The 26,355-nt window shown below is 59.0% G+C and overlaps 1 protein-coding gene across 1 annotated transcript; it reads right to left on the reverse strand.

Moving 5' to 3' along the window:
* Nucleotides 1-6,746: 6,746 nt before the first annotated feature.
* LOC119099722 (3'-5' RNA helicase YTHDC2) lies at nt 6,747-25,406 on the reverse strand. The gene is made up of 28 exons (XM_037222784.1): nt 25,330-25,406; nt 23,395-23,494; nt 22,805-22,895; nt 22,059-22,252; nt 20,756-20,952; nt 19,489-19,655; nt 18,993-19,087; nt 18,451-18,615; nt 17,716-17,936; nt 16,944-17,090; nt 16,355-16,536; nt 15,918-16,075; nt 15,287-15,411; nt 14,579-14,713; nt 14,142-14,330; nt 13,648-13,767; nt 13,173-13,330; nt 12,504-12,618; nt 11,925-12,085; nt 11,130-11,240; nt 10,588-10,841; nt 10,072-10,286; nt 9,682-9,913; nt 9,293-9,385; nt 8,814-8,950; nt 8,246-8,380; nt 7,195-7,333; nt 6,747-6,805 (listed from the first exon to the last, which is right to left on the reverse strand). Exons 2-28 carry the CDS (start codon nt 23,492-23,494, stop codon nt 6,747-6,749), a joined length of 4,095 nt encoding a protein of 1,364 aa, XP_037078679.1. The 5' UTR covers nt 25,330-25,406.
* Nucleotides 25,407-26,355: the final 949 nt, after the last annotated feature.

Consider the following 26,355-nt stretch of genomic DNA (forward strand, 5'->3'; position numbering starts at 1 on the left):
CTTTCAGACCTCGAGACTGGGGTGTTGAATATCCAATTGCATGCAGGCCTAAAGGTCAAGCTTCGTACATCGTACCCGCTTGTAAATATATTGGACTAATAAATGTATGTCTATTAGTTCGTAACCAAAGTGTTCCAAATGATGAATGCCTAGTGTTTTTTGTTTAAAGCAGAAGATGTCATGCAGTTTAACTTGCATCTTTAAAGCATAATGTTGCAAATATCTAGTGACATATCTAGAGGTCTCTGAAGCAGAATTGTGTATGCACATGGCGTGTATGCAAAATCCATACTGCAAACGAGGAATTTAACATTTCAGTGGACGCACCTGTTACACAAACTTCCTCTGGCGTCGCGTAACCTAACAGTTCGGCATTATTACTGAATAACTGAAGGCACGATCGGCTCACAAGAATGACACGCGTTTTCCTGCTTCCTGGTCATGCCCTTCATTGATTGCGTGCAAAGTTGCTGTAAGCTGACTATTTTAAGCATCGACTCGATTCCACAAAGTTTTTTTTGCAGCATACATGAACGACGATTATTTCAATTCTGTCGGCTAAACTGCGTTTGATGTGGCCCATGACATCAGCATTTCGAGACAAAAAATCGACTGGGTAAGTATAACAAGTAGGCGTGATAAGTTTAGGACAGGTAGAGAATGATCTGGAAGTACTAATAAAGTTGGTAACACAGCCAACTGGCTAACAAATACACGGACATACACCAGCACTTATTAAGATAAACAAAAAAAGCCATTCAGCTCATCAGACTTTTAGCATTATGAGTTCCGGGCTCTTATGCAGAATTGTCTACCTTAAATATGGAAGGGGCACTGGTTAAGCGACATTATACAGCAGAAAATAGTTATATTGATAACATCCGACGTTTCCAGATGTTCTTAACGATAAACTGAGACACGTGAATCCAGAAACTGCTACGAATCTCCGCAGAAAATCTTATTCAAAACGATCCCAAAACTGCGTACGTTGTTGAATGCATTTGCGAGGAACATTATGGACATAGATAAGACAGTAGTCATGGCCTTATTCCTCGTAGAAAAACCAAGAGAATGGCGATATAGATGCGCTGATTTTTACGCAATATGGCAGCATAAAAAAGGAACAGCAGATTAGCTTCAGAACTTTTAATTTACTTCTGCTACTCGTTCCATAAAAGCCTGCTGCTGAAATGTTAACGCATCTATATCTCCACTATCCTAGTTTTTCTACAAGGAATAGGGCTGTTACTACTGTCTTATCGATGTTAAAACCAATAAATCTTCCCAGCTTCCACATCCTTACACCCAGCACACGATTCTACGCTAAGGACTGCACGCAACGCAGACGGCTAAGCCGGGAAGTTGCAGTAACCCATGCCGACAACCAGATTATAAAATTGCTTACCACAAACAGCGGGCACCACGAACGTTGCTCGGCCTTAGAAACATCTCGAGTATTCAGGCTTCTCGTCTCAGCTCTCGGCTCACGGTACTGCTTCGGATGCCGAAACACGGGCAGCTAAGCTGATGGGTTTCGCTGGCTGGTATCAGTTTTCATTACAGCGAATATCGGGCTATTGCTAAACGTCCATAACTTAAACAATGTTGCTCAAACCACGCCCCATGACGACATATGTGCTCAGTGTCGAGCGGAGATTACGCACGTGCGGCGATTCTGACATCGTGATGTCCACGTGTCTTTATCGGTTGCTAAACTTGTGTTCTAAAGTAGCATGAACGGCATTTAAAACGTTTACTTATGTTAACATAACAAATAGTTACTTAATTAACGTCGTTTAACCAGTGCCTCTTCGTATATTGAAGGTCGATAACTCAGCAAAAGGACTCTAATCTCACAGCACCATTACTTCACAATTTCACCAATACCTAAACGGAATGCAGGGTATCGCATTTAAGAGGCGATTTTGCGCACGCCACCCACATCATCAGCGTGGGAATGACCATGAGGCATATTTTACAGAGCTCACCGCCTGCCCGCGTTAAGCGACGGGCCTAACATCTCACTGCCACGTACCAGCGTCATGATGTGGTGATCTGGGGTCCGTTTCGGAGCCGAGGAGGCTAAATTACATCGCATGCACCGGATAGCGTGCGCGCCACTTGCACGTGGCGCCTTCACCCCGAGCGTGGCTGGCAACCATGCATCCGTGTGGCTTGGTGAAGGCTGTTGCGGCGCGCCACCGCATGCTCGCTCTCTCAGTCTTCTTAATATCAGTGGCCCAGAGACAATGCATTTCAGGAGGCGAAGAGCAAACATGTCACATGAAGAAGGAGACGAGGAGGACCCACGAAGACAAGGAAACCCAAGCGCGACCCATAAGTGGGCTAGAACGATCCTCAAGAAGAAGGAAAATCAGCCCCACGAAGGCGACGCTTCGGGAGGAGGAGGACCCTTCACCAGGACGAGGCGGTTCACGATGGGAAGTAGGGCGTTCACGGGAAGACGAGCGGGAAGATCTCACGAGGATGAGCATGTCTCGGAGGACAACGCGTCTCACGAAGACGTCTCGGGCGGTGGGGGTGTCTCACGAGGACAGCGTCCCTGGAGAAGTCTGCAAAAGTGGACCTTTAGCGAGGACGAGTCACGAGTAAGATTACATTTTAATAGCATGCCTCAAGTGACGTGTCACCCTGCCAACAACGGAACAGGAACAAATTTTAAAAAAAAGTAGGATAACGCAGGAAAGACGATTTGAAAATAAATTATCTTATCATCTGTCAGAGAGGTGCTCAGATTGCTCTTCGCACGTTGAGCACACGTGGCAGCTCGCGTATAGGAAGGTTTTGCCTCAAGAAGCAATGCTCGTAGACACTATTTTGCCCATTGTTGACGTGTGGAACTTACGGTCAGCTGATTGCTGTATTGTCATCATGGGCGTGAATAACATCGCGTCCCCGTCGCCAAATCCTTCGCCAAGGGTAAGTGGAGGCAGTGCCGGAAGGCCTCCAAGCCAGGATAACAGCAGCTGGCGGCGCAGGCGTGTTTACGCGCTGCCTGGCTCGGGACGCTGCGTCTTAACAGAATGCGTGGCATCTCAACAGCCAAGGACGGCCAGATCCCGATTGACAGTACGGGCGGTAATCCGCCAGATGGCGATGGTATCAAGTGCCGGCGGCGCGTCCCTGGCCGGCCGAGAGGCGCGGGTGGCCGTCGCGTCCCCAGCGCGGTCGCACGCGATTCCGGCGGCCAAAAGCTCGCGGTCGGAGTGCACCTCCCGCGGTAATCCTCTCTGGGAGACTTTCGCCGACGCACCGCCGCGCTGGACATGCACGTCTGGCGGGATCAGCCGGGGGTGGCGGGGCCGCACTCCGCGGCGTCGCTCCCTGGGAACAGGGCCGTCGGCACAGCGCGGAGATGGCGGGGGTCCCGTGTCGACCCGCACACCGACAGCTGCCGTCCACCGCAGGGCTACGCGGCGGCGCTCGAGCACAGTGGCAGGCCGATGACCGCCGGCGCGAGGCCCGAGCTGGCTCCGGCCACCTACGGATGGAGAGACAGTGCAGCTGCAGACCCCAGGGAAAGTGAAGGGTTCCCACCGTGACCAGCACTGGAATTAACCCTGGCCCTGTTCGGGCTTCAATCCGGCCGGGCTGTGCATGGGATCACTGTAACTCTCGCGAGCAATGTGAGCCCGATGTAAGATGACAGCCTTCCCATACAGATACGGCACATTCATTCAACACCGATCGCATACGAGACTGCAAAACCTAGTCCCAAAAGCCGAGGGGATAATCCTTCTTTTAATAACACGCCAAACCCAATGAGCACAACTTCGTCCACGCTCACTGAACTCGACCTTTTTGCCTCAGGCCTTCCCCTCAGACAAATCCGAGCATGCACGCTGGGACGAGTCTCGTATCACAGCCGTGCGTCAGCAGGCTGCGCTCCTCTCTCATAGCAAAGCTCGCGCCCGTCTCCGTGTGCTGGGCGGCCATGGTGAGCGCACCCCCGGACCGAGGGGTGCCGCCCCCTCCGCCGCTCATAATGGGACCCATTCATCAAAGGTGGGGGCCGCGTGCGCATTTATTAGCGCATCATTACCGGCCGATATCTCACGGACGGCCACGAAACAATGCCGTAAATCTGTTGTGTGTCACCACGTCGAAGGCTGCCGATGATCGAGTGCAGGCCGCGAGGTGGGCCCGACCTGGGGCACTGCGCCACAGCTGTGTGTGCGTGCTCGCTGGACGACCGCGGCACGTCACATGCGCGGCTCCGATCACACCGCCAGCGTGACCGGCGCTGCTTCTCAGCGAGCTCGCCTCCGGTGCTCCAACATGCTCCCGGCGGTACGCAACCGTGTGTGTGGGTGCACGGGGTGGGGTAGCGCGCGGGGTAGATGGAGGTACTCGTGTTGGTGTGGCGCACCGGTAAACAATGAGACTTTCACGCCCCGCGGAAAAGTGCGGGTGTACGCCAAGATTGCTTCCCACGTTCGAAAGAAATGCCAGTGAACTGTATGATGGGGCTATCGTTAAACAGCACCGAAGACAGCTGACGCCCTGCTTTAAGATATCAGAACCAGCATGAGCAATGCTTCATTCGAATTTGTTCGCGATCGGTTCATCCCTCCCGGAGGTGGCAGGCCTGTTGCCCCACCACGCAGTGCCATGAGACAACGGCATGGACGTAAACACCAGAGGGGATCGGTGGGGTCTCGACCCCAGTAACGTTTGGGATGATTGGGTTATTTCTGTTTTGGCCACATGGAGCAGCATCAAAGCAGATTGGACCCCGCGACCTTTTAAGAGCGGTTACGCTCCCAGTCAGCGGCGTGACGTCACCGGGGCGCACCACGTCGGTGCGCCGTGCTGAGTTACAGCCGCACTCTGCCACCACGTGCTGGAGTGGTGAAAACACGCGTCTGGTGCACTCGGCGGCCGGGAGGCGCGCCACATACATCTGTGGCGCGGGTCGGCGCCGGGGCAGGGGGTCGCGCCGGGCAGGATGTTTACCGGGCCGGGCCGGGCGCTGACACACCGCCGACCTCCGCGCCGCCCGAGGAGCCCGCCGCCGCCGAGCGGTGTAACTCAGGCGGCGCGCTCGCGAGTTACGCCGGCCGCCCGGCTGACTCATCGCGGGCGCATCTGCGGCCCGAGCAGCCGCGCTCTGACGCCGGCTGTCGCCGGCCCGAAGGACGCGCCGCTGACGGGCGGCTTCACCCCTGACCTCCGCCGCCGGAGGAGCGGCTGCCCCCCGGCTCGCCGCGCTGGCGTCCCGCGCCGGCGGTGGCCGGGCCGGCCCGGGTCCGGCTGCCTTGCTCAGCGAGCGACGGCCGCGCCCAGCTGCCCGGCCCAACACAGCAGGCACTCTCCTCTCCTCCGCGCCACACATACACACACAGTGGGGGAAACCACGGTAAAACTTGTAATCAACAGAGAATTCAAATGGGTTAACTAGAAAAGACAACGGGTTCGGTACGACGGAGAGCACTGCACAAGGCCCGCCACCGCCAACGGAGCTGCGTCACGGGAGCGCAGCCGACCAGCGGGTCGTGTCGGGGTTTAAAGCCAGGCCCGGCTACGCAGGCCTTCTATGATTGTGCTCCGACGCTCCACACACCGGCCGCGAAAGAATTACCGGGCGGAGAGCACGGCTCCGTACCGCCCGAGTCACAGCACTGTTTGTAGGACGGGCGAGCCGACGGCACCCGGTCATCCCAGACGCAGCCTCCGCCAAAGCACCAACATCCAACGACCGCCAAGGCACCGAGCGCGAACGGTCGCCGGATAGCGCATGAACAGCCCAGTGGCACATTGCCACATTGCCCCGCCAGTGCGCGCCCACCACACACCACACCATCGCACAAAGGCGTCTTTGTGACATCCCGATCCACCAGTAGCCTCCCTCGCCTCCGCAGCATACTCCTCCACAGAGTACACACGCACAATGCCACGATGTCATTCATACAGCGCCCCGCCGAGCGCATGGCCTAAATACAGATATTCACAACCAAGGCTGCCATGAGTCAAACACCGCCCTGAACCACGCGCATCCTTGAAATTAGACACGTCGCAGATAAACGCCGCTCCAGCATTCGCTCCGCTCCGCCACGCGTCTCGTCGCAGCGTCGCCGCCCAAACGCGGTTATCAGGCGACCCGGCCGGACGACAAATTATCATATGTCCCTGACGGATTAGCGAGCTGGCGGCCGGCTCGGAGCGGCACCGCTCGTCCGGCGACCCGCGTCACGCGTCGCACGCGCTCGGCCTGGCCGGCTGTCACCTCCGGGGCGCAGGCAGAGCTGAGAGATCGCGCCCCGGTGGGACACCAAGGGAAGGGGCGTTGAGCGCGCGCGGACGGCGCCCAGTCTGGGACGTTTCGCCTTGCTTTCGAGTGGGCTTGTCCGCAGGAAGGGTGACAGGGACGGAGCTACGCTGTGCATGTCAAGCGACTCGGGACAGCGCCACTGCTGTGCCCATCAGCAAGTAAAATCAACACGATGAGGGTCGAACTATAGCACGGCCACCTGAGCAGTGGTAATTCGGTGCTGGCACCCAGCTTTGGCAGCGATGCAATTGCAGGCAAGCGCCGTTACAGTATGAGTGATTATCGCGATGACACCATCAGCGGCCGGCACAGGTTCGTCGCAGCCCGTGCACAGACGCAGAGAGACGTGAGCTGGCACACCAAATTACACATCCGGCCAGGTTGTTCGAGACAAGTCGCTGGGACACAGAGCACGGGACCCGGCGAGCCGCGTGACTAACCCGAGACGACCCGTTCACCGCTCTGGAGCCCGCAGGCACCAGCTGGGCCGTTTCCGCCGCCCCGCCGCCGCAGCTGGCGGCGCGGCGCTTCCGCTCAGCTGCGGCTCACGGCCGGTGGTCCCGCCAGCCGCCGCAGCCAGCAGCGCGGCGCTCTCGCTCAGCTGCAGCTCACGGCCGGCGGTCCCGCCAGCCGCCGCAGCCAGCGGCGCGGCGCTCTCGCTCAGCTGCGGCTCACGGCCGGTAGCCCTGCCGGCCGCCGAAGTAGCGCCCGGGCGGCGCCGCCGGCGGCGGCTGGTACGTCTTGCCGCGGATGGGACGGCCCGGGAAGCCGGCCGGCGCCGGAGGCGGCTGCTGGTGGAAGCCGTGTGGCGGCGGCGGCGGCGGCGCGGCGGCCGGCGCCGGCTGCTCGGCCGCCTCCGGCTCCAGGCCGAACGGCAGCAGCGCGGCGGCACGCTCCCAGAGCCGACACAGCGCCGCGCCCACCTGCGGCTGCACCTCCTGGCCGTCGCGGCTCGTCTGCACGCGCCGGTGCTCGTTGTACGGGATTGATGAGGTGACGCGTCGCCTGGAAGGGCACGTTGGCCCGCTTCACCCACTCGATCTGGCGGCAGGACGTGGAGGGGGAGTCAGAGCAGGACCAGAGGGGCGGGTCTACAGGCAGCCAGCAGCCGCCACTGGACCGCTGGCTGTCGCGGCGAACACTCTCACACAGCAATGCATAGGACACCAGTTTTCAGAGTATTCGTAGCGCGAACATAATGGGCCGCCCCAATAAGCAGGGCATTCCATATCAAGCGCCAGCCAAAGGTAGAGGCCTGGCAACACTTTGATACAAATAACAATTTATTCGTAGATGTAAATTAAAGACGACATTCAACACTTCAAGAAACTTAAACGTCGTAACGAAAAGCGACTTCTCATTGAGTTGAGGCCTAACGCGAATCACTGGCCAAGGCCACGCACCCCCACGCGAACTACGCTGGAACAACCAGGTGGGACTAAAAGGACTCAAATGTCTCCAAAGCAGACATCACACGCAAGAGTGCACACACACACACGCACGCACGCACGCACGCACGCGCGCCCACACACACACACACGCACGCACGCACGCACACACACACACACACACACACACACACACACGCACGCACGCACGCACGCACGCACGCACGCACGCACGCACGCACGCACGCACGCACGCACACACGCGCACACACACACACACACACACACACACACACACACACACACACACACACACACACACACCTGCAGACATGCTGAAAACTCGACGGCTACGCACCTCCTACGAGCAGGATTTACCATCTTTATCGCACCCTTCACAGCATCACTCGTCCTTCAAACATCGGAGGAGCTGTGACAACACGCAAAGCGGCGATGACGTCAGCACGCAGGCATTTCCGCCGCCTCCACGCGCCGCGTCCCACACGATCGCCCTGCGGCGGTCTCGTCGCGCCGTCGCGACGTCCGCGGCCGAAGCGCGCCTCACCTTGTACGACTGGCCCAGGTTGGGCCCCTGCAGCTCCGGACAGCGCTCGGAAGAGTTCTGGCCCAGGAACTTGGCATAGCCCTGGAAGTGACCGGAGCCCTGGGCGCTGAACACCAGGAGCACGGTGCGTCCCTCCTGCCGACCGGGGAGCGGGTCACCGCACGGGCGGCACGACACCGCCGCCAGGTGGCGACGCCAACGGCTGTATAGAGGGCGCCACCGCGCGGCCGAGATCGCCACGAGAGCGGGACGCTCAGCCGAGTCCAAACAGAGACCCGCTCCTACAAACCCGGCGTCACCGCGCCGGAGTACGGCGGCGTCGCTGCTGGTTTACAACAGCGTCGGGTCGATTCAGAGGAAACACAAAGCAGCCGGCTCAATGACCGTGGCATCGTCCGACACCTCCAGACGCACAGTACGTGTCTCAACGCACAGTCTCAACGCGTCGCATAGTCTAGACGCACAGTCTCAACTCGTCGCACAGTCTAGACACACAGTCTCAACGCGTCGCACAGTCTAGACGCACAGTCTCAACGCGTCCGCCCGCTTGCCGTTTCAGGACACTCACCTTGAAGTTGTGCAGCAGCTTGCGCTCCGTGTTCGGCGTGAACGCCCACACGCACTTGGTGACGGACGCGTCCACGGCGCGCGTGCTGTTGGCCTTGATGATGAAGTAGCGGCAGCTGTTGGGCGCCGCGTGCTGGCCTGAGGACGGGTTGGCGCGTCGGTCAGCGGGCCAGCCGGCTCAGCGACGGAGACGGCGGCATGGCCGCGTACACCGGCCTCGGGGATTCCACATGCAGCGGCACAGGCATGCCACCAATGCGACTCCCAGTCGCTGCGAAAGGCTGCGCCGAGAACATGGCCCACGCGCCTCGTTACACACGACCATTCATCACCAGGAAAGTCAATGATGAAAGCTGAAGCGAAGCACGCCACGGAACACGTATCTCGAGTTGAGAGTCCGAGCACGGCGGCGGGTGGCAACGTCAGCAGCTGAGCAGGTAGCACACAGCGAGACCTGAGCGGACGCAGCCTGTCCCGTACCGTTCTCCAGCGGGCCCACGGTCGGAGAGAGAGACGGTGTGCTGGCCGTCGGCCCGCCGCCGCCGCCGCCGCCGCCGCCCTCCGGCCGATTCTCTGTCGGCAGGCCGTACCGCGTCAGCGCCGTGGAGGCTTCACAGGCCGAAACAGTGACACAAAGCCGGGCAGGCGCGTGGCGAGCCCCAGACATGACGTCAAGATAGGGAACCTTACATGAACGGTGAACAAAACTGTCGCCTATTGGCCAGCCACACTTCCACGGACGGGTGAGGACCACCTGGTGTTCGTCAGCGCGGGGAAACAGGCGCCAGCAGACATTACATCACCTCTCACCGCCAGGGATACTGGGCGCGTCTCCGTACGGCCCGTTGGTGTTCACCAGCGGTACTGACCACGGCTGGCAGTCTGATCTGGTGACACCCTCTGCTGCTGCTGCTGCGCCTGCTGCTGCTGCTGCGCCTGCTGCTGCTGCTGCTGCTGCTGTTGCTGCTGGCCGCCGGCGGTGAACACGTCGCTGATGACGGGGCGCGGACGCTGGCCGATGCCGGGCGGCTGCTGCAGGCCCAGCGTCTGCTCCTCGGTCGTCAGCACCGCGATCAGCGTCCGGATCACGTTGTCGTCCATCTGCCGGCGAAGACGGCACTCAGCGGCCACCCTCAACGCAAGCCAGCCGCAAGGCCAGGCAGGCAGGCGGGAGCACCATGAGGCCGCAGAGCCAGTCAGCGCGGCTGCGGTGGAGGGGGGGGGGGGGGGGGGGGAGAGACCGACGGCAACGCGCGTACCTGCGACCACGTCTTGGAGGGTGCGCGCATGCGGCGGATGAAGAGCGAGTGCCACTTCTGTCGCAGCTGGAGTGCCAGGTGTGCCGCGTCCGTGTCCACACGGAAGCCGACCCACTCGTCCAGCTTGAGCATGGTCTTCTGGCCCTCGGAGCGTTCCTCCACCTCGCTGTCCGAGTCGGCCTCCATGTAGGAGTCGCCGCGCATCCCCTGCAGCACTGCCGACGACAGCAGGCGAGACCACAGGTAACGCACGCACGCTAACATTCCACACGATCACGTGCCGCGCCAAGTAGCAATTCACGACCTCGTGGAACAAAGGCTGCGACTCAATGCTTAAACATACACCGCGCTGCGCTGGATGATAACTACAAGAGTACAGAGATGAAGGGCAAGCCAGGCATACAACGCCATCATCGTCCTACATGACGTCCGGATAAAACCAAACCGAGACACGCCGCTCTATCAGTCTTCATCCCGAATGAGCCCCTGCCCCGTCCGACCCCGCCGCCGCCGTACCGGCGTCCGCCTCGGAGACCGCGTCCAGTGGCAGGCGCGCCGGGCCGGCCATCAGCGCCACCGTGATCGGGCTGACCAGCGTGCAGCAGCGCACGTGCGCCACGCGCCCCGAGCGCGACAGCTCCTCGTAGATCAGCCAGTCGGCCGGCAGCGCCTCGACGGCCGAGCGGTGCGCCTGCGCCACGCTCGTGCGCGCCGACTTGGGCGCGTCCACCAGCGTCGAGGACGGGTGGAGGCGGACGCGGCTCTCGCGTCTGCGGAGGCGGCAGGTGACGTCATTGGTGCGCGGCGTCACTGACGAGCCGAATCGAACAGTTTGCGAACATATCGCTCTTATCTAAGCAAGAGTACATCGCGGCTGAAGGCCAGACATGCCTCACGACTGCTTTGACCCGGAGTAAATCATCGCCGCCGCCGCGGAGCTCATAGCGGAAAACGACAAAATCCGGCGAAAACAACGCTCCTGTTCGCTCGGGCGAAGCCAGCCGCTGCAGCCGGCCCTGTCGCGTTCAGTACGAGACCGACCGGCCGGCAGGACTCACTGTGTGCGCAGCTGCACCTGCTCGCGGTCCACGCGCACCAGGTTGGGGTAGCAGCCGGCGCAGAGGGCCGCCTTCACCACAGCCCAGTTCTCAGAGTTGGAGTTGAGATCCCTGTAATGGAGCGAGCCCAGCCAGCTGTCAGTGCCTGCCGCCAACATTGGCACGGGACGACTGCGACACTACAGTAACCAAATACCCCCCGGAACGCGCCGGCGTCGTACCCGCCGCACGCAGCGTCAACCAACCCTTTGTAGTGCAACTTCCATAGTACCTTCTTCAATCATCACCAAAAACGGAAATACAAAAACGAAAACAAAGCACAATAATGATAACCATAAACAACAAACGTGAAAAGCCGGCAAAGTTTACCATACGCTTTCTATCATATCATCGCCACTTTATCGCCCAACGGCTTGGGCGATAAAGAAGCACCATCTCCCACGAACGGCGCCGGCGCCCTGCTCACACCTGATGTTGCCGGCGCCCTGCTCACCTGATGTCGCCGGCGCCCTGCTCACCTGATGTCGCCGGCGCCCTGCTCACACCTGATGTCGCCGGCGCCCTGCTCACCTGATGTCGCCGGCGCCCTGCTCACCTGATGTCGCCGGCGCCCTGCTCACCTGATGTCGCCGGCGCCCTGCTCACCTGATGTCGCCGGCATCGTGCTCACCTGATGTCGCCGGCGCCCTGCTCACCTGATGTTGCCGGCGCCCTGCTTACCTGATGTCGCTGGCGCCCTGCTTACCTGACGTCGCCGGCGCCCTGCTCACCTGACGTCGCCGGCGCCCTGCTCACCTGATGTCGCCGGCGCCGCGTGCCCGCACGAAGCCCGAGGCGCGTAGCTGGCCCAGCAGCTGGGTGCGCATGCCCACCACGACCTCCATGGTGGCGCTGCTCACGAAGTTCTTGGCGCAGAACGAGCGCTCCCAGCCCTCGTTGCGTGCCTTCTGCCACGCCTGCGAAGAGAGCGGTCGGCGGTGAGGGGCGAGGACAAGCCGGGACGGGCGAGAGGTCGGCCCTCCCCCGACGCTGTCTGGTGATCATACTGCTGTGGTCACATACTGAGAGTAATGAAGCCAGGGCATCCAACCTGACTGCTCGATCCCCGTAGTAGTAAAATACTGGAGGATAAAAGTACGGCATGACGATAGATAATGGATGGCCAAAAAATCCTGACATGCACAAATTCTGACATGGCCAAGCCAGTCCAAAACAGCACCAAACACACCGCAGTCTGGTTGCGGTCTGCACCACCACCCCACGAGGCACGCTCACCAATCCCGTAAGCACTGTCCGACAGTACCCATCATCCTAACCTAGCGACACCCAAACCATGCCGCACGATCACCGCAGCACCGCACTCGGCGCGCTCACCTGGAACGCACGCAGCAGTGTCATGTGGTCGCTGTAGGTGGCAGCGGCCAGCTTCTTCCGGCTGGCGGCGGCCGCCCTCTTCTGAGCAGGCACCGCCGGCAGGACGAACGGGTCCCTGCCGGGACACAGCACCAGCGCCTCCGTTACCCGAGCCGTGCGCTGATCACACGGACTCATTCAATATATGTCATTCAATACTACATCTTGTACTACTTCAGCCGCCGACACAGGGCCCCGCTCGGGCAGTATTTGGCTGGAGCTGAGGCATGCACGCCCACGTTGTTTTTCATACTTTATATTTCCAGCGGGACAATTATACATGGAACGCAGTTAAAAGAATTGCGTCTCCGTTACGAGAGCTCGAAGCCCACTCACCGCTTTCCCTGTCGTTACATCTCGCTTCCCCCCCCCCCCCCCCCCCCCAGCACCGCTCTCCGTCGGTATGCCAACGCACAGCCACCCGTACCCTGCACTGCCCTCCGCCGGTCTGACCCGCGCCACCATCCCTTCCCCGTACTGCCCTAAGCCAGTCCGCCACCGCGCCGTACCCTCACCCGCTCCCCCGCACCACCCTCCGCCGGTTTTTCACCGAGCCGCCCCCTGCCTTGCCCTCGTATCGCCCTCCCCCTATCTGCCATCGCGCCGTGCACACAAGCTCACGCGCCTCACCGGTGCGCCAGGCAACAGACAATGGTGAGCACCGGGTCCAGGCACTTGAGCACGATGGAGTAGAGCACGGCCTTGCCGAGGCGCGGCTCCACGGGCAGGTCGAGCAGGTGGTGGCCCAGCTCGGTCACGTCCTCCCACGGGTCCAGGGCGTCGATCGTCTGCGGACGGAGCGCGGCGGCGCTAGACACAGCAGCCTGCCACTCGTCTGCAGAACGAGCGGATCTTCATCGAAGGGGAGTAGGAGATAGCCCAGCTGCGTTGAGGGAGTGTTCACCTCCCGACCACGAGCGGAAGGTCGCGTGAGGTTCAAGCCCGGCTCCCCGTCCAAAAATACGCCGTTCCCCACGACAATCGGCGCGGTTAGATGACTGCCATGAAAACACACGCAAATGCTTACGATGCGACAGACGCGGCCGTGCATTCCGCGAACCCTCCAAGCCAAGTCACGTCATCACACGTCGCTGCGGCCGCTCACCTTGAGCAGCTGGACGGCAGCTCTGGTGACCATGAACGGCGGCGGCTCGGGCGTCTTGGCCAGGAAGTCGGCGATCGGTGTGTTGGGTGGCGACAGCATCTTGCTGTGCAGACACAGTTCCTGCCGGACGGTCGGGGCGCAGCGTCGATCGCCGGACCAGGGACGGCCCGATCACGAGTCACGGGTGGGCGGCTCGGAAGGACGCAGGACCCGAGATCCTGCCCCGGCCCTCAGGGCTTCTGCCAGCCTAGCAACGTCATGGCGGTCCACACAAGTACTGTGTTCAGAGCTGGACGTGCGTCCTGAACGGAACCAGGCAGACGGCTCCCGAAATCAATACCCACACGCTGATCTACGCCACTTTCTGGCGTGACCACCAACGCCAGACGCATCCAAGTGGCGCCGTCCGGAGGGCCTCGACTCGACGGCCCGAGCAATCCCCCTCCCAACGCCAGCAGCAGCAGCGCCACCCCGCCAGCCGGCGGCCGTCCCACCTGCAGCGGCGTCCGCAGTATCTCGGGCGTCTGGTACGGCTGCAGCGCCAGGAAGCGGCTGCGCGAGAACAGATGGTAGCAGACGCCCGGCTGGCAGCGGCCGGCGCGGCCGCGGCGCTGCACGGCCGACGCGCGGCTGACCCAGGTGGGCCGCAGCTGCGAGACGCCCGTGATCGAGTCGAACGATTTCTGCCGGCGGCCGCACACCACGACACGGTCAAGCGGCGACGTCGGCGCGTGATGAGCGAGCGACCAGGGGTGAGAGCGGACTGGCCGCTGACGACCACAGCGACCAAACACCAGCAGGCTTACAGCGCGAGTAGAGTTGGCGAGAGCTTTCTAGCATCTCCCATCACCAAACAACGCCCGCCCCCCTCACACAAAAATTACAGCGCCTCCATCAGCTCATTTTCCGGCGGCGGTGAGCGCGGCCGTACCTCCTTGACCTTGCCGGTATCGATGACGAACACGATGTCCTGGATGGTGACGCTCGTCTCAGCGATGTTGGTGGAGAGCACCACCTTGCGCGTGCCGGGCGCCGCCGGCTGGAAGACGCGCCGCTGGTCGCCGCTCTGCGACCGGCAGCACGCGGTCAGGTGGGGCCGCCGAGAGGTCAGCGTCGGAGAAGGGACAGGTTAGGTAAGGGTCGGAGTGTGGCCAGGTCAGGGTCGGAATGGGGACAGGCCAGGGTCGAAGCGGGAACAGATCGGGGTCGGATTGTGGACAGGTCAGGGTTGGGGTGGGGACAGGCCAGAGTCGGGGCGGAACAGGTCAGGGTCGAACTGGGGACAGGTTTGGAGCCTGTATTGCCCCAAGGTCCGAACACACTGCAGGACCGGGTCGAATGTCGCATCACGCAACAAATTTCAAGAGAAGTGCGTAAGGTAATGAACGTACAAGCATGACAATGAACGGGGTGCCGGTAGTGCAGCGGTTAACGCGTCTGCGATAGCCACTGCACGTCTGGGAAACCAGAGGTACGGGGTTCGATTCCCCGCGGTGCCAGCCCTTCCTGCCAGGGTGAGAGGCAGGCGACGCCATGTAGCCTCAGCAGCTGAGTGCGTCGTAAAGCCCCAGTGACATGATATGACAATGAACGAATTACAACAGATCCACGGCGCAGCGACCGCGGCCGCCCCACTCGCCTGCATGTTCGAGTGCAGCACAAACAGGGTGTGCTGTCCGCTCTCGGTGAACCAGCGGGACTCAGACAGCACCTCGCGCACCCGCACCAGGTCATCGTACCCGGGCAGGAAGACCAGCGCGCTCCCTGGCGGAACACGGCGCCAGCCGGGAGTCAGGTCGGGACGAGACGTACGGCGGGGGTCGCTGTCGGCCGAACGCTGACTAACACAGACAGTGATGGCCAGCGCGCGGGTCAGGAACCAGTACTGACAATGGCTCAGCAGTGAGGTGTATCTTCTATCCACGCCATAACTACTGGTCTCCACACGGCAGCCCTGACGACAGGAGCACGTGCCCTGCAGCTCTTCCGGGTTCTGTGACGAATAACGGGCATGCGTGTCGAAGACAGCACACTGCACGGAGCATCCACACAGAGCAACGGTCTCCAAGCGTTCCTTCATCCAACATGCCCTCATCCCTTACAACCGCCGCCCACCCGGTCTTCTGAGTGTGCAGCCGCGGCCTCGCCCTCCCGGGTGCCTGTCCCGCCTCTGAGCCCGGCTCTTACAACCGCTGCCCACCCGATCCCCGAGTGTGCCAGCCGCGGCCTCGCCCTCCCGGGTTGCCATGCCGCCACCGAGCTCGGCTCACCGGGCTGCTTGCCGGTACAGATCAGCTTCAGCAGCGCCACCACCAGGTCCACGTCGACGCGCTCGTCGTCGTGGCTGAGCTGGTAGCACTGCAGCAGCTGGCGGTCCTCCTCCGACAGCTGACTGTCGGCCGCCTCCTGGTCGGCGGTCAGCGTCGGACTGCGGACGACGACGCCGCGTCACGAGGCCAGTCTCACCTCACTGACGCGTGCTCAGCAGAGGGTCCGCGGGGTACACGGACACAGGCCACTGCGCGAGGAGGGTCCCCCGCCACTCTGAACGGTCAGCACCACCACGAGGTGTGCTCCGTTGTCTATGTGAGCCAAAGTGTGATCCGAGACTCGCCCACGATCGCCGCCGCGGACCCAGTATACCGGCAGCTCCGCCCGCTATCCATCCGCCGTCGCCAGCGCCGCCCAGCCCCGCCCGCGTCCTCACCCGTACGCGTCCAGCAGCTCCACCGCCTCGGTCTGCTGGGTGCGCAGCGCCCAGTCGCGCGCCGTCCAGCCGTTGCTGGCGCGCACGGCCGTGCTGGCGCCCAGGTTCAGCAGCTGCTCCACGGCGTTGAGGTTGCCTCGGCCGGCGGACACCATCAGGGGCGTCGCTGAGGTGGCCGAGTGCTGCGGCCGGCCGAGAGGTCGAGGGAGGTCAGCGTAACGGGACTGACGGACTACCGCGCCAGAGTGACAGGGGACGAGGGAGCAGTACCAGGGGACACGGGAGCGACCTGACGAGACAGAGTCCAAACGGAAACACGCGCCCTATATTGGTATTGGTAAACAAACAGGAAATCAGGCCAAAGCGTGACATAACCGAACTGGTGCAGCATGGCTCCACTCAACCTCATGCCGAGCCCTGAATCCTAGATCAGCTAAAGCAAAACACAAAACTTACCAAAAATTCCGAACAACACGCCTTCTTCATGGCTGTCCAGTAGTACGACAGTTCAGCCTGCAGACCAGCTGTCGGCGGTGGATGGGCAGGCTCCCAGCAGTCCCGACAGCACGTGACCCCCGGCGCGTCTCACCTGGTAGTCGACCGAGACGTTCTCGGTCATGATGAGGTGCAGCAGCTGGGTGAAGGCGTCATCCGAGGCGGAGAGCCAGGCGGCGCTGATGCAGCGGTCCATAAGGTCCACCAGCCACGGCTCCAGCTCCGTCCGGTCGGGCGTCGGCTGGCGGCGCGGACGGCCCCCGTCACCGCGCCGCACCGGGCCGCGCTGGACAGGCGCCCCTCGCGACACCTCGCGGCGGGTGAGCTGGCCGCCCACTGCCCATGCCGAGGAGCGGCGCACCCCGACTGACGACTAGCAGCCGATGTCGCTCCGGTGAGCCGGATATGTTCCGGCGAGGGGCGACTGGTGGCTCCCGATGGGACATGGAGCGCTCTCCTATTACCACAACGGCTACAGCAGCCGTCCCCGCCTGAGCCCCATCCCGTACTACCACCGGCACGTCAGCTCCAGTCCAGTCTCGCCCAGCCCAGCCCAGCCCAGCCCAGCCCAGCCCAGCCCAGCCCAGCCCAGCCCAGCCCAGCCCAGCCCAGCCCAGCCCAGCCCAGCCCAGCCCAGCCCAGCCCAGCCCAGCCCAGCCCAGCCCAGCCCAGTCCAGTCCAGTCCAGTCCAGTCCAGTCCAGTCCAGTCCAGTCCAGTCCAGTCCAGTCCAGTCCAGTCCAGTCCAGTCCAGTCCAGTCCATTCCATTCCATTCCATTCCATTCCAGTCCAGTCCAGCCCAATCCAGCCCAGCCGCAGCCTCGGCTCCGGCCCGGCTCCGGCCCGCCGCCACCGCTCCAGCCCCACCTCTGACTGCTGTCCGAGGATCGGCGCCGGGATGCTGGGCCGGTCGAGCGCGGCGGCAGCGCCGGCCGCCGGCTTCTCGTTGGCGCGCTCGGTCCACGAGCTGAGCGCCTGCTGGGTGCGCAGCTCGGCGCGCACGCGCTCCATGGCCGCCGAAGTGAAGCCCGTGTCGCGCAGCGCGTCCTCCAGGAAGTATTCCTTCACCTCAAACATCTTGCCCGGGACTGTATACGAGGAGCGCGAGTGAAGACGCGGCCGCAGCGCAGAGGTGGACAGGCGAAGACACAGCGCGAAGGGAAGCAGAGCGTACGACCACGACGGCTGCAGAGCGCGCAGCGTGCTCAGCGAGGCAAGCTACAAACGAGTGGCCTCAGAGGGCAGAGGTAACTTAGGTGTCGCTGGTTCCAAATAATGTCTGGTCAATGCAGATCTGGCAGCTCTGCTAGAAGAAAGGAGTGCAAATGCAGCCCATTGTCGGAAATCTAGCAACCTCATCACCTCGAGCTGCAATATTTGTTATGTGAATCAGTCTCTGTGCTGGAGGGTTATGCCCGAATCACTGCAGACACTAGCCAGCACATTAAAAACGAATCATCCCCCACAGCCGCGACTATGACGCACGGCCGACCCGCGTCTTATCACTCCCGCCGCACCAACCACCCCACATCATCCTAACCCCATATGCTCCCCCCCCCCCCCCCCCCGTCATCCCATACACAGGGCGGGCGCCACACGCACTCTTGACGACGGGGCAGACGTGGAAGTATTTGACGAACAGCTGCGTGTCCATGGTGGCCGACATGAGGATGATCTTGAGGTTGCGGTACTTGGAGATGCTGTCGCGCAGCACGGCCATCAGGAAGTCGGCGAAGCGGTCCCGCTCGTGGATCTCATCCACGATCACTGCCGCGGGGCAAACACGCGCGTCACGTCGGCGGCTTGGCCCTCGGAGGGCGACGGTGCGAGTGAGCGACCGCACCACGCCACCCTAGCTGACCACGCCAGCGTCGATCAGTCGAGCACACTGTCGTTGAAGCGTCGCGCATAATCCCACACACGACCCACTGGCTGCCAGCTACGAGCTTGACCTGGCAAACGTCCCAGCAGTATCGCCACGACACAACAGCAAACTCCCGGATGAGCCCTGACACCAGGGCCAACGGCAGGCAGTGACCCGGTACGTCCCGTCCGCGTCAGCTGCCATATCGGCTCCGCTCCAACACGCCTCTCCTCTCTCCCCTCTCAGGCCGGGCCACGGTCCGCCGGGTCCGGCCTCTCACCGTGTGTGACGGTGGCCAGCGCGCCGTCGCCGCCCATCAGTGTGCGCAGCAGCACGCCGCTCGTGCAGAAGGTCAGCAGCGTCTTCGGCGAGACCCTGGCCGGAGGGGGCGATACACGCCGTCAGAAACCGCGCTTGGCCGGTCACAGCGCAGCGTGTGGATTCGGCCGCGCCCCACATCGTCCCACACCCAACTCCACTCCCCTTCTCCGCCCCACACTATCGTATCACATGCACAATGACTTCCTGGTGCCAATAATTAGATTCAAATCCCTGTAGCCGCTCCCTAGCCCAACATGGCGGCCCGCCCGGGTCTGGTGCTCTTTCGACACATCTGCGTCTACCCAGTCCAGATCATACGCTCCCTGGTCAACTTGACCCCCTGTCCCGCTGCATCTGGCCGCTCGGCGGTCCCATCTGGCCGCTTCGCCGCCGGGTCCGACCCGTCGCCGGCCGGCAGCAGCGACTCGGCCAGACGGCGCCGTCCGGGGCCGCACCTGCTCTCCAGCCGGATCTGGTAGCCGACCGTCTGGCCGATCTGCTCGTCACGCTCGGCCGCCACCCGCTCGGCTACGGTCAGCGCCGAGATGCGGCGCGGCTGCGTGCACAGGATGCGCAGCGGGCGGCCGGCCGCCTGGTACTGGTCCAGCAGGAACTGCGGCACCTGCGGCCCCCAGCGCCGCGTCAGGACGCAGCTCCAGACACCGGACAGCCCGGCCGCAGCGGGCGCGCCGGCCACGGGGCGCCGCCGATGTAAGGAGAGCGAAGCCGACCATAGCACAGTGAGTGTCCTGGATACGTCACAGTTCGCGAGCGCGTTCACTTCAGCTTACTCGTCGTCAGTTGTATATGCCTGAAATGCACGATCAGCGCTGGAAGCAATCAGTCCTAGTAAAGTAAGCGATACAGACGTCCGCATCACCATGGCGTGTGCCTACCAAATCGGCGCTATCCTCGTCAAAGCATGCAAGTTGTCTGTCATTACCGATGCATTCCCAGCAGCAATATAAATAAGCATATATCCTCATCTTTTAATGATGGGGAGACAACAAAGAACCATCAAATTGCAGATCGTTGACCTTTCTATCTTTGTCGTCAGGAGGGCGTCTACAAGTAAAGTGCGCGATGAGCTGCACACCTACCGCCGTGTTGTGTGCTGGACAAGATGGCTTCTTACCAAGCGTTTGTGCAACCCGAGTTAAGCGGCTTACCTGTACTACAATGTCGCAAGGATACCATATGGGTCCCACATTCGGTGACTCAGTCATCATTCACATGATTTTTAAAGCGTTAGCATGGATACCAAACAGATATCACATCTCGGTGATCCATATACCATTCATACGCTTATCAAAGCGTTGCCAGTCAGCTCATCCCTATCAACCCAATCAATCCTTTCACTTACAGGACTTTGTTCTGAAATGATTCGTTGTGTAAATCTCTGACAGGTTGCAGAGGAGCAATGTCAAAGTTAACACTTCCCGTAGTAAATTATTGGCTACCCCGGTGTCAATGAGACGTCACGTTAACACCGCGTCTGGTTTCTCGATTCACCAACACCCTCTTAATTGTCATGTAATCCAGCTGCCTCCTTCTCACCGACGACGCTAAAATATCCCTCAAGCTGTGCCCTCACCTGAAGCCCTGCTGCTGCCACGAGACCCCACCGTCCGGTCGGCTCACACGCCGCACCCGCCTACCTGAGCACCGCACACGGCACGCCCGCGCCACACATCAGCACATGTCTGCGCCGGCCAGTCGCACCTGGGTGGTCTTGCCGGAGCCGGTGTCGCCGACCAGCAGCGTGACCTGATTCTGCGCCACGGTGCGCAGGATCTCGTCGCGCAGCGGCCAGATGGGCAGCTCCTGGCCCGCGCGACTGAGCTCCCCACCGCCGCGCGCACACGGCACCTGCGGGATGCCGCTGTTGAGCCGGCCCGTCGCCCGGTTCACGTCCCGCACTGTCGGCGGCGAGGTCAGTCGGGGTCACACACAGGTCACCGCAGTCACACACAAGTCACCGGGGTCAAAAACAGGTCACCGGGGTCATCAACAGGACATCGGGGTCATACACAGGTCGCCGGAGTCATACATATATAACTGGGGTCATACACAAAACAGCGGGGTCATACGCAGGTCGCCGGGGTCATACACAGGTCACCGAGGTCATACACAGGTCACCGGATCATACACAGGTCACCGGGATCGTACACAGATCACCAGGGTCATACGCAGGTCGCCGGGGTCATACACAGGTCGCCGGGGTCATACACAGGTCACTGGGGTCACACAAAGGTCACCTTGGTCATATACAGGTCATCGGTCACAAAGGTCATCGGGGTCACACATAGGTCACCAGGGTCATACACGGGTCAGCGGAATCCGACAGTCAGCCGCACCGGCGCCAGAGGCATGGATCGGTCACCGGGGTCACCTCGAGTAAACGGTGTCACACCGGACGCCGACCACCAGTGCCGATGGCCGACCGGCCCGCTGCGCACATGGCATGGCGGGACACAGCGGGTCAAGATAGGTCACCATGACTTCGTTATGTCACGGCCGATCACCGGCCAGTCAGGGCCGTCCAGCGAGTGTCGTGATGGCGACACCGAAACGGCGCGCGATTTTAGCCGCGCAGAGTTCGGGGAGGACTGACATTCTCCAACGAGGAATGAGTGACACACAACAACGCATGACGGGCTTCAGGGCCATGCTTATGTCAGCAATCTTCGCCAGAAAAGGATGCTCTAAAAATTGAAACTTCGGGAATCGTAATGGAAATGGTAATGCAACGATTCACAATTTTCAGCGTCACTTTTGAAGTGAGATCTCTGCGGATGTACTCCGGTAAGACCACATCCAAAAACAGCAAGCAGCGAAGACTTAGCCTCAGTTACGACTAACCAACCGACCGTAGCAAGAACAGCACAGGCCAACACTCGTGCCCCAGCAAACCTGAAGACGTGCCCCCAATCACATGCCAGGCAGGAGGCAGCATCCCCGCTGCAGCCCCCACGACACGACAGGCCCGGTGGCCGGTCCGCAGGCCGCCCGCCCGCCGACGTACCCTCCGGCTGCAGGAGCCGGTCCCGCTCGGTGGGGGGCAGCAGCTCCTGGCGCTCGCGGTTGGTCACAGGGAACTTGGAGAGCAGGGAGCTCACATGGTGGCGGGACATGCGCACCAGCTGGAACACTGCGTCCGCCTGCACGATGCTCGAGCCGTTCTTCTTATACACGGTCAGGAACCGGTTGGCCGCCTTCCTGCGACAGGCAAGCGCAGGAAAGGGTAAGTTGTCAGTCGTGGCGATATCTGCCGGGATTGCAGAAATATGGAGTGTGCGGTCTAACAGCCGTAACGTGCGATTACTAGTAGTTTTGAGAGAACCCTAGTGGCTGCGCTGGCACATCTGCAGTGCGCTGGTTTGATGGATCTAATGTAACTAATGAACATTGCACAGTATTAACACATTGCTTCAAATCTCTTCCAGTACAGACGACTATCAATGTATTAGATGAACCCATACATATGGTTCGATATGCATACAGGAATCAATGCATTACTGAAGCCACTGCTCTAACAAGGCAATGAAGGGCAAGAAGGGAATAAGTCCACATCGCAAATAAACCTGGATACCTACACAACACAACACTGCACAGCAACATAACGCACAACACCTCGGAAACCGCAAGCGCAAATTGCCGCACCACTATGGCAGCCCAAGTACACATCAGACAGAAAGGACGAATTGCAATATTTACTGTCTGACGGCGAAAAGCATCAAACGCCTCTGGACGATGTGTTGTGTTCCTTACCCTCGACTTTTTGACTTGAGACCAGTAGAGTCAGCCAGTTTGTGAATGTACGCCCGCTCCGTGGATGTGAGCGAAGAGGGAAATTCGATTTCTGAAACAGCCCGGTGGAGAGATAGCATTGCACGACAATGGCACACACGGCGAACTAGAACTGGACCAATACCACGTTTAGTATTGACTAGAGAATGCATTCATAACACGGAAGTGATGTGCTCAATGCAGGTAACATGGTCCAGTGACAGACTGCCTTTATTAGTTTTCCGTGGTTCAGGTCACGTTCTGGCGATAAGGGCAGGGCTGCCCAATTCGGCATGTTGGCGAGAAGCACCTTAGAGGTGCACAGAGAACAGCCACAGACCCACCACCCCACATCCGTAGGATGAAAGCGTACCTCAACGTGCAAGTCCGCCGCCGCCAGCACAGCACAGCCTGCCTGGGACCCGCCCCCCCCCCCCCTTGGCGTCAACACGGCGGTCTGCATGAGCGGCGGCATCACCAGATCAGAGAGGGAAAAACATGAGCCCAAGGTGTCCCAGGCGACCGAAGCGCCGGCGCCGGCGGACACTGACGGCCGGACCGAGTCTAGTTACCGGCCTGGTCCTCCTGCAGCCGGAAGTTCTGCAGCGCCAGGGTAACGGCGATCCTCAGCTCCTCGCCGATCATCGCCGGCTGTGTCTTTTTCCGCGGCATCTGGCATACATCACAGAACGGTGTGAGTGCTGTCTGTGCACCCAATCAATATGGGCATACTAGGTCCTCAAACACACATGCACATACACACACATACATGCTTGGCAAATGAGATGTGCAAGTCAAAATATGTCTAATGAGAAAGAGGTACATTAGGTACAGGTACAGAGGTACATCTCATTTACAGTGGCATTTACAGTCAAGCAGAGCACAGAGGCACATTACTTTGGCATTTAAAGACAAACATGACCCACTAATGTTATCATAACCATACTCCAACACATCACAAATGTTCTGGTATGGTAAAACAAGATACATCAAATGGTGTCAACATGCACGCTGCACTCGGCTCACCACAGGATACATGAATGGAGGATATATGCTTCTTGGTGCTGGGTTGAAGGTATAGTGAGCAAAGGACAAGGAGTCTCCACTGCAATGAGGCTGCTGCATGGTGGCACTGGAACCAACAGACACACATGCTGGTAGACACACATCACATTTGGTATTCTGAATAATGTGGCTGAAATGTAATTTTTACCAAGACCACTTGTACTTAGCTAGGTATTTCCTGAAGATCAGCACATTCTGACAAACTGCCTCAAATTGCAGTTGTCATGTGAAGAGAGCAAGGCCATTTTTCCAGGCCTACATGGTGAAAGCAAAAAAAGAATAAAATGCAGCTTTCATTATCTAATAGAAAAGTGCTTTGTATGGCTCCTGCCTATTTTCCCAGAATATTCTCAAGTAGTCAATAAGGGAAAACTACTCTCAGCAAATAAAACAATCTTTTCTCAACCCCAATGCCCCATGATTTTTTAGTTGACCTCAGATTTGGTGTCATAATCCTGCACAATGACACTGTGCTCTACATTACCTGAATTAATTTTCTGTCAACAGCTCACATTGCCACCTATGAAGCAGAAGTCACAGATGCACCAAATGGAGGTCCCTGCTGTCCAGGCTTAAAAAAGTGATTCTATACATCAACACACCAGCAGGTGAATTCCAGCAAACCATCTGCTCTTTCTCTAGTTGTTTTTTTTTCATTTTACAATGACATAATGCTATCATAAGTTGTACCTAAGCACTCCATTTCTATTTAACATCTTTACACAGCCAGAAAAACCAGCAGGGTCTGTAGTGTTGAAATGATACCATCAGGATTTTAACAGCAAATTTACCTGGAAACCAGTACTGCCTTAACCACTTCCATTAAAAGTCCTCCCAATCAGGAAAAAACATCATTTGTAGCTCAAGCTCAGTGCCATAAGTAGGCAAACACAAGTGGTGTGTGATACAGGTGATATAACCTGTGATCCTGTGACATGCATATGATAGGTAGCCTGCCATCCTTTAAAATACATGCACAACCTGTAAAATATATGTGGTGTTATATGCTATAAAATACATACATACAGGTGAGCTAACATATGACAACCGAGCTACCAGGCAAAACACATGCCGCGTACATAGAGCTAGTGAGTGTTTTTTCACTGTTAATTCATTTCTTCACAAGGACTGCAGATTGTACTAGTAACGTGATCTTCACAGTTCATGTTTGTGTCATCAGTCATATCTTTTATAGCCCAACAAAATGTTCTTTGATTCCACAATTTTCTACTTAATCTGAAAAATTGAATGAAGACATTTGTGCAACAGGCATGGTATGATGACAGCTATTTCTAATTAAGATTGACCGGCTTTACCTGCACCTGCATGCACACGCAACGTAGCCACTGGTGATGATTCGGGTTATACCTAGAGCGAGCCGAAAGCATAGGCCATACGTCGGAAAAAGCAGAAAAGAAGATGAGTGGCAATCAACAACTTACAGCAAAAGGCAGCGATCTTACAATCAAAATATAAAACGACGTTCTTCACGCATACCCGCGCACACCGCACCACATACAGCACGCCGGGTATTCCGGTGGGCACGTCGCATCAAGGCCCGGTACGCCGGCCAAATTCACCAGACCCTTTGTTTACGCTCTGCATGTGTCGGTGCGTGACGTCACGGAGAGTCACTTCGTTGGCCTCCCGCAACGGGCACGAAATAGCCGGACGAGATCTCGGCAGCCGAATGCTTTAGGCATGAGTGTGGATTTGACCTTTATTGAGTGGTTTACTGCACCCTCGCCCATGTCCAATCTGCTCCTCCCCCCAGATGAGTTTGCCCCGCAATCGTCTGACACCTATGTACAGGCAGGACTTTAACAGGTCGGCCAAAATTGTATCAACCACGGATGTCCATTTGTATCGTTTTGTGAGGGCCCTACTCCAAGTATAAATAAATACCCCCAATAGAGCTTCCTAGTGCCAGCTTGGGCCCGCCATATTTTGCAGAAATGTTACAAAAGCGGTGCAAAAATGACCATTACGCAAAGAATATCTTTTTTAATTCTTGCTCGTAGTGGCGTCCCCATGTTAGGTGCAGCGGGTTGACTTGACCTCGCAACCTTAGAATTAGTTCCTCAAATGACGGCAACTCAATATTTTGCGGTAAATCATATGATATTTGACTTTTTTGCTTTGTCTACAAAATAAATGCCCAAACGCCTTTTCCGCACAACCTAAACACGATATTGTCGCCACTGATTCGCCTGTCGTGTGGAGACCCTGCTATGCCAAGCGACATATGGTCTGCTACTCATGGTGAGCTACGCACCATACATTGTTGTACATTAATGCATATGTACATGAATTTACGTTGTTGACCTGCGTCCCTTTGTTGGAATGTCTCACGAGAAAACAAAACCGGGTTACGTACCTTTTGAGCTGAGTCGTTAGTTCAGATTACAGGCCTAGTTCAGTTACAAAATCGTTCAAAAAAGTTCAACGGATCCATTTTGACTCCAGTC

This window comes from Pollicipes pollicipes, unplaced genomic scaffold (genome assembly GCF_011947565.3).
Source record: "Pollicipes pollicipes isolate AB1234 unplaced genomic scaffold, Ppol_2.1 Scaffold_4881;HRSCAF=5763_pilon_pilon_pilon, whole genome shotgun sequence".
In the NCBI taxonomy this organism is placed as follows: Eukaryota; Metazoa; Arthropoda; class Thecostraca; order Pollicipedomorpha; family Pollicipedidae; genus Pollicipes; species Pollicipes pollicipes.

Coding starts and splice junctions, on each gene's coding strand:
- LOC119099722 (XM_037222784.1), bottom strand. CDS start 23,494: ATGCCGCGGAAAAAGACACAGCCGGCGATGATCGGCGAGGAGCTGAGG. Junction 22,896..23,394: donor GCTGCAGGAGGACCAGGCCG/GTAACTAGACTC, acceptor GGGCTGTTTCAG/AAATCGAATTTCCCTCTTCG. Junction 17,937..18,450: donor CGTCTGCCCCGTCGTCAAGA/GTGCGTGTGGCG, acceptor CCTCGTATACAG/TCCCGGGCAAGATGTTTGAG.